The sequence below is a fragment of the Gossypium hirsutum genome, chromosome A04 (assembly GCF_007990345.1).
Source record: "Gossypium hirsutum isolate 1008001.06 chromosome A04, Gossypium_hirsutum_v2.1, whole genome shotgun sequence".
In the NCBI taxonomy this organism is placed as follows: Eukaryota; Viridiplantae; Streptophyta; class Magnoliopsida; order Malvales; family Malvaceae; genus Gossypium; species Gossypium hirsutum.
Genome location: NC_053427.1, coordinates 2,578,391 through 2,586,076, shown reverse-complemented (window position 1 = coordinate 2,586,076; position 7,686 = coordinate 2,578,391). Strand labels below are relative to the sequence as shown.

Below are 7,686 nucleotides of genomic sequence, written 5' to 3'. Positions count from 1 at the left end.
AGGTGTGATCGGGTCACCTCGTTAAAGTGGTTGTTTTAAATAAATAGCTTGATTTATTTAAACAACAATTTTGGTCTACGCAAATCAAGAAAATAGGTTCGGGAGTCGGTTACGCACGAGGAAGGATTAGCACCCTCGATACGCCCAAAACTGGTACCTAGTTGATTAATTAGTGTCTTAGTGTCGAAGATTGAAGACTTGAAAGAATTTAAGATACGATCCTTTTTTGTAAAGTGAACATTGAAATGTCAAAGACATTCTCGTCTCAAGGCAACGACATGTTATATCCAGTGAGTTAGGATACGGCATCTCAAACTTTTGAGAATGAGCTTGCCTTGTATTTAAAATAAATATATTTTGACCTCTTTTAAAGGATATTCGGTTAGTTAGGGTGAACGAGGAAGATCGAGACCTAGTAAGTTAGGGCACGTTTCCTCGAATTCCCGAACACCGAATATTGCCATTACTTGTAAAAGATCTTATTTCGAAGTTTCAAAGTGTCATACCCGGTAAGTTAGGGCACCACGCTTCGTATCTCCGAAAATAAGCATTTTTAAGACTTGTATCGTGATTTAAAAAGAATATTCCGTTATTTAGGTTAAATGAGAAAAGTCGAAACCCAGTAAGTTAGGGCACGATTATCTCGAATTACCTAATAACGGATATTACTTTTATGAAAGAATTGTTTTAATATATTGAGCAAAAAGTAAAGCGATTTATAGTAAAATGTAAAAGCAAAATATAGCATTGACATGTATAAGAATATAATAATAGTGCGACGGTGTCAAAACAATAACATGAGCAACCGTAAAAGGTGAAGTAATATCAAGGCTAATAGTATGCAAATATAAACAAATGTTAAACATGGCAAAAATAAAAATGACAATGATAACGAAAACGAAAATAATAATAATGTAAATAACAATAGTGCGAAACGATAATAATGCATGGTATTTAAACATGATAGTAATAATGTGAATATGAAGTAGTAGGGAGCATATGTATGTAAAACATATAATACCAGATTACAAATATATACGCAATATTTATTAAAAATAGTAATAATAATAAAAAGACTAATAATAACGATATATAAATATATAAATATATGTATTAAAACTTATACGTAATAATAGAAATAAAATGTGTACGTAGTATTAAAATATATAAAAATGCGATATTAACAGACATATATATACATAAAAATATGTGTAGTATATTAAAAGTATAGACAGGGTATACATAAAAATATATACATGTATGTAAAAATGTACGTAATATAATATTAAGATATGTGCGTAATAGGGAATATAATGTATATATATTTAATGAAAACATATGTGACATACAAATACCTAAAAACAATAATAGTAAGCTATTAATAATGCTATATAACATATATATATACATATACATATATAATGAAAATACATACTACTATCTAATAATAATAGAAATACAAAAGAAAAAGCAATAAAAGTATTAAATTAAAGTAATAATATATATATAAAAAAAACTACATATATAAATGTGTATATGTACATATAAAAATGTACACTAATATATAATGATAATAGTGATAATAATAATAATGTTAAAATGCAAAAAGTAAATATAATAATATTAAAATAAAGTAATTAAAATAATACTATACATATAGAAAATGTATATACGTACATATGCAGTAATATATATTAATAGTAATAATAATAACCATATAGGTGATAATAATAACGATAATAATATTTAAAATATACATAAAAATAATAAAAGTTATGTATATATATAATAATAACAATAGTATAGCAAAAATAATAATATGTTAATGAATATGATAATAATAATAATAATAACAGTTAAAATAATGCTAAAAATAAAAAATAGAGTAAAAATAATATAAAAATAAGATTAAATCTCAAAGAAGGGACCAGATTCGAAACTAAAACAGAATTTTGGGGCCAATTCGAAAGGAAATATAAAAAGGGGCACCTATTTGAATACGCGAATAACATACGGGGGCCAAAAGGGAAATTTACCCGAACCGTTAAAACGACGTCGCTGAATGGAGGACCAGATCGCAAACCGTGGTGAACTTTAGGGCTAATTTAAAAGAAACGGAAACTTGATTGCAAAATGTATAAAAACCGGAAGGACTGCGCAATCAATTAGACCATGTTTGCAAAAACACGCGGATCCTTCGGGCAGACGGGTCGGGTCGTGGATCGGGTCGCTAAACGACGTCGTTTTGGGTGCTGAATGCACGCCCCAAAACGACGTCGTACCGGGGGCCTTTAAAAGTCAAGGTTTTTTTTTTGGAACTTCATTTTTCATTCTTTCCAGCAAAAAAAAAGCTGAAAACCTCTCTCCCTTTCTCCTTTCTCTGCAGCAAGCCCAGAAACCGGCGAGGAGCCGACCGTCCGCCGCCGTGTCGTCCGCCGCGGTGGCCGGAAATCGCTCTAGGTATGATTTTTTTATATTTTTTTTTGCTGTATTTTAGTGCTTATGAATATGTATGTATATGTTATTTTTAATGTAAATCAAACAAAAAAATACTTAGAAAATAGATCCGAAAGAGAATAGTTAAACCTTGCCTTGCGCTCTTTGAACTCCCTTCGATTTTTCGTTGCGACTTTATGCCTATGTTTTTGATCTGTTTTTGTTTTTTGGTCTAATATTGCTTATTATTTTTACTGAAAATGCCCGAATGTCTTTACAGTTTTTGGATTTGGCTTTTAAATAGCCATTACATTTCTTTCTTTTTTGCTTTCTGTCCTGTCTCTTTAATGTCTGCAGGGGTGCAACTTGAACGTCGGTGGGGCAGTGCTGCAGGCGTCGGTGGATGGGACAGGGAGGCAGCAGCTAAACGGCTAGGGTTTCCTTGGCTTTTTTTCTTTTGTTGTGTGTTTGGGTTGGGTATGTTTTGGGTAAATTGGGCTTCTATTGGGTAGGTTTTGGTTTAGGTTTTATTTGGGTTTGTATTTTGGGTCTGTAATTGGGCTAAATTTGGGTTGTACATTTCAAAGAATATTACTGAGAATTATGATATAATGCAATAATTCTAGCATCCTTTAGATTATGAATCAAAATTTAGATAAATGAGTTTTAATTTACTAAACAATTCGTACAACTTAGGTTTCTATAACCAATCATGTATCACATAAATTAACATTCTCATTGATAACACTATACCTATAATTCTTTCTTCGACACAGTTGTGCACTAATAGGTCATGCGCAAGCTTAGATTTTCATGACTGCTCTAGATACTCCCATCATAAATCTCATAAAATTACTCCACTTTACACTCATATAGGTCAATCCAATTCAAAAATTAAACTAAGCAATTTATGGATATTTTATTAAACTAAAACAATAAAAAATATTAAGTCTCTTAATCTATAAGAAGACAACTCAACTTAGAAATTTTTGAGTTTATTAGGATACAGCTATATTACTTAGTCGAGTTATACCAAATACGAGCCGAAAACCCCTTACGATTTACATCTCTGACTTTGGATATATCATTCTCAATTTGTTTATAGTTAATGCAGGACACAAGTTATTTAAACTATGAATGCTGTTCATCAATTCCTCAAATACAACATTGGCAATCAATCTGTTGACTGCTTCTGTATAATGGATTCCGTCCCAGCTCATATACGAAGAAGGGTCATTGCAACATTGTGTTGCTGGCAGATAACCACAAGCTCTCGAAAGATTGTAATTGTAAACACCTCCAGTTCCACAGCAAGCCTTCAATGTTTCTTTAAAACCTGGAACAACTCGAGAAAAAATCGATTAAGTTGGATGACAGACTTAAGCTTTCTTGTTTCGAAGAAAGTGACCAAACCAAACCCTACCAAATTTGTTTGGAGAATTGTAAATCCGCATTGTAGTGCTGTAATAATCACCATAAACTATGTTGATATCGGGATGAAGGTTTCGAATTTTTTCGAGTTCTTTTCGAAGTAATTGATTGTGGTGTTGAGAGAATTGGTTCAACCATGTTAGACAACCAGTTAAGGGATCATATTGATCCTTGTCTGAACCTTGAAACAGTGTCAAATAAGAGGCAGAGCATCCAATTGGGAAGTTTCCAGGGACCAGAAATGTCACTGCACTTAACTCGATCAACTCCTACATATCAAACTCAAATGTTATAATAATCTGAAACACAGTACCGATCAACAATTGCCTTAAAAAACTGGCGATTCTTACATTGATCGATGAAGTTATAGAATCAACAACAGGAGGAACAAAGTTTCGAACATCCTCAATGCTTTTTCCTTGCTTGAAGGCATGACTGTAATCATTTCCCCCAATTTCTCCCATCACAATCAAGGAGTTCCGTAGCAGCTGTTTGAAATCTGTACGTAAATTAAGAAATTGTTTGAAGGAATTCACTTCATCTACTAAAGATATGACGGTGATGGGATTATAGATTCCAGGAAATGAAGAATTGAGTGCACCAGCACCCCCAACTGCAAAATTCACACCATTTTCAAATTTCTCTGATGTTGCATTTTTATATCGATAATATGGTGGAAGAAATGGCAACCCCAAAGCTTCAGCTGCAAAACCATAGACAAATATTATCAAATAAATTAATGGATATATAAATATGTATTTGATAGCACAATGGCCTATCTTGAGACTAAAGCTTGGAGAGCCTAGTAAAATTTTTAAAAGTTCTATAAAAAAAAATTTTAAAAATTGCATCTAAATGAAATTTTCTAAATATTTCAAGAGAAAAATAAAAAATATGAACTAAATAAATTATTTGTTGGATATCCAAATAGGAATAACATTTGGTACACTATCAATAAAGTTTTTAAATATATAGAGTTAAGGGGTTGACAAGAGTGCTATAAGAGTGTAGTATAATTTAAAAAAAAAAAAGAGAAACGTGACAGTTTTTTAGAGTTACTTGTGGAATAAAAAAAAATATACCGTTAGTGTACCAAATACCAACCCATTTAAATATGCTAATATTTGAATTTAACAAGTAAAAAATTAAAAACAAAAAATATTTATGAATTGAAATAGCTTTAAAACTATTATATATATATATATGCTTCGGAAAGTAACTAGAAAATCTTAATACGAATATTACTTGCATTTCTATCATTCAAATTCGTAAAAATAGATCATATATTTGCAAATATTTAAATTTGCGCTAGCCGTTACTATTCTTATTCATATTTAGATACATATAGAGTATGGATCAAATTAGTCATTACCATACTGATGAACGTGTTTTTATCTCGATACTAATACATATCAATACCCGTATGTTTCAGTATATCATTTCAAGTTGCTTGATTTTTTTTTTTACACATATATAGTCTAATTTTTTTTTCTTAATAAATTATATACTATTTGAGTAAACGTAAATTATATAATATACACATATAAATATATCTCAATTATATATTTATTAATATATTTATATATAAACATAGATTTTAAAATTAATAATTAGATTCAATAATTTAATAATTTAATTTAATTATTATGATAATATGGTACGAGTTCAAGAAAAAACAAACATCTATACCTAGTAGACTTTATCCATCTAATATTAATGGTGAAATTCCAACTTCATAAAAAAATAATAATTTTAACTCTTTATTTAATTTTTTATTTTTTAAATTCTTAAAGTTGTGTTTATTAGTAAATCACTTTAAAATGGACGAAAAAATTAACATTTTTTAACTTGGCTGACGTGTTGTTTATCGAATAAAAGATTAGTTCCTTAATAATAAAAGATATTATCTTTGTATCAGTGTTTTGTTCCCAATTTCCGTGGAAAGACGTGTGCGGTTCACAGAAGGAGATGCCTTAGTTGATAGAGATACTACTTGCAAGAGCTCATAGAAAAGTTGTTTGTATTGTGAGTAATATTAATTATAGAGAATGCATGTGAGGTGACTCGAGTTGATGGTATCTCTCATGAGATCTTGCAAGCCGTATCTCCACCAACCGAGGAGCTCCTTCCATAAATCGTACATGACTCTTAACGAAGATTGGAGAAGAAACCTTGATACGAGAATAATATCTTTAGTTACTGAGGGATTAATCGATTACCCGATGAATGACATTTTAAAAACTTCTCCCGAAAAAAGATCTATTCTCGGAAACAGTATGTATCCTTCGATTGTGTGACTTTGACAAGATTCAAGAGCTGGTAAGTAAAGAAAATCAAAGAAAAATAAGAGAAAAAACAACGTACCAAGGAAATCGATAACCAAGCGGCCATCACAAAAGCGGCCAGTTGGACGGTGGAAGAAGGTGCGGCCATTTGGAGGAAAAGCAGAATGAGGAATCTTTCCGATTTCCAAATTTGAAATCTCAATTAAGTTGCCGGTATCTGACACGGAATCCCCAAAGCTGAAAATCGATGTGAAACATCCATTCACCGGTGAACTGATGCTGGATATTACGGCAAAGAGAAAGACAACAATAATGAACTGTAGTTTTAACCAAGATGATGATGATGAAAAGCAAGTAGCCATTAATGTATAAATGCCAATTTAAGTAAGCAATAAAGAGTTTTGCATTCAAAGCTTTAAGATATTGATGCCTATATATCTAGCAGAGAAGGGGTATGAAAGTAAATTCCAAATTTCATTTTTTAAAATTAAAATAAAACATAAACGTATTAAATATGTGGATTTTGTATAATTCAGCGATGAATCGATATTATATCAATTTTAGGTTAATTTCTGCTATTAGTCCTTGTACTTAGCAAAACCTATGTATTTAATTCATGTACTTCATCAAATGTTAAAATTTCAATCTTCACCAAACAATAATTGTTATATCCATTAAGTAAAGTTTTACTATATCCAAAATCCGATGCACCAAACATATTATCATATGTGTAATGTCATGACAATTTATCATTTCCACATATTACTCACTAAAAATCCAATTAGGGCTAATTTAGCATTGCTTTTGAAAAATGATTTTAAAAAGTGTTGGGGAAAAGTGCTTTTGAGAAGTACTTTTGAAAATTTTAGTTTAAGATTTAAGTGTTTAGTAGTGCTATAAAAAAAAGTACTTTTTGAGAAATAAACTGTTCATTTTAGACATGGTATTATAAAGTAACAAATGTGCATTTAAATTTTTATTTTTATTTTTTTGCTTCATTCAATCTGCATTGTCAAAAGAAAACAGAGCAGCGTCCAAAAATAGAAAAAACTTACAGCAAAAACATAGTCCAATCACAAAATAAAAACCTGCTAATTCTTCAAAACTAAGCATCACCACCAAGCTTTAAATATTTGTGTCCGATTAACACCTACCATTGCCAAGGAAAAAACGATACCAATACCTTTCCTACCCGCCAATGAGAAGACAACATTTCCCACCTTCAACATAGCGATCTCAATTTCTGCAAAAGCTGATTGAAGCGACCAAGGCCTCAACACCTTGTTAACACACCACGAAAGGGCCACCAAAGAACCAATTTTAATAAATAGAGACTCTTTTGGCTTCCAATTCATTGCTAGAAAAACTTCTAAAGCAATCTTCACTGCACCAATCTCAGCCTCCTCAGCATTATTCACATTGACAGCACCCGAAAATATTACTCTTGCCACACCCTCCATATCTCTCAAAACTCCTCCACACCCTGCTTTATCTTCTAGCTCAATCCCACACACGTTGAATTTTAGCCATCCAA

General features: G+C 31.1%; 1 protein-coding gene and 1 long non-coding RNA gene across 3 annotated transcripts; one reads left to right on the top strand and one right to left on the bottom strand.

Moving 5' to 3' along the window:
- Positions 1-1,912: 1,912 nt before the first annotated feature.
- LOC107903334 (uncharacterized) lies at positions 1,913-3,064 on the top strand. The gene is made up of 2 exons (XR_001685761.2): positions 1,913-2,460; positions 2,794-3,064. It is a non-coding gene; the product is annotated as an uncharacterized lncRNA (long non-coding RNA).
- Positions 2,930-6,561, bottom strand: LOC107903332 (GDSL esterase/lipase At1g28570). 2 transcript variants are annotated; one of them, XM_016829351.2, is made up of 5 exons: positions 6,232-6,561; positions 4,496-4,570; positions 4,218-4,366; positions 3,860-4,136; positions 2,930-3,772 (listed from the first exon to the last, which is right to left on the bottom strand). In XM_016829351.2, the coding sequence occupies exons 1-5, from the start codon at positions 6,512-6,514 to the stop codon at positions 3,498-3,500; spliced, it is 1,059 nt and encodes a 352-aa protein (XP_016684840.2). In that variant the 5' UTR covers positions 6,515-6,561; the 3' UTR covers positions 2,930-3,497. The 2 variants fall into 2 exon arrangements, with proteins under 2 accessions (XP_016684840.2, XP_016684839.2); XM_016829350.2 differs by having other exon boundaries at positions 4,218-4,570.
- Positions 6,562-7,686: the final 1,125 nt, after the last annotated feature.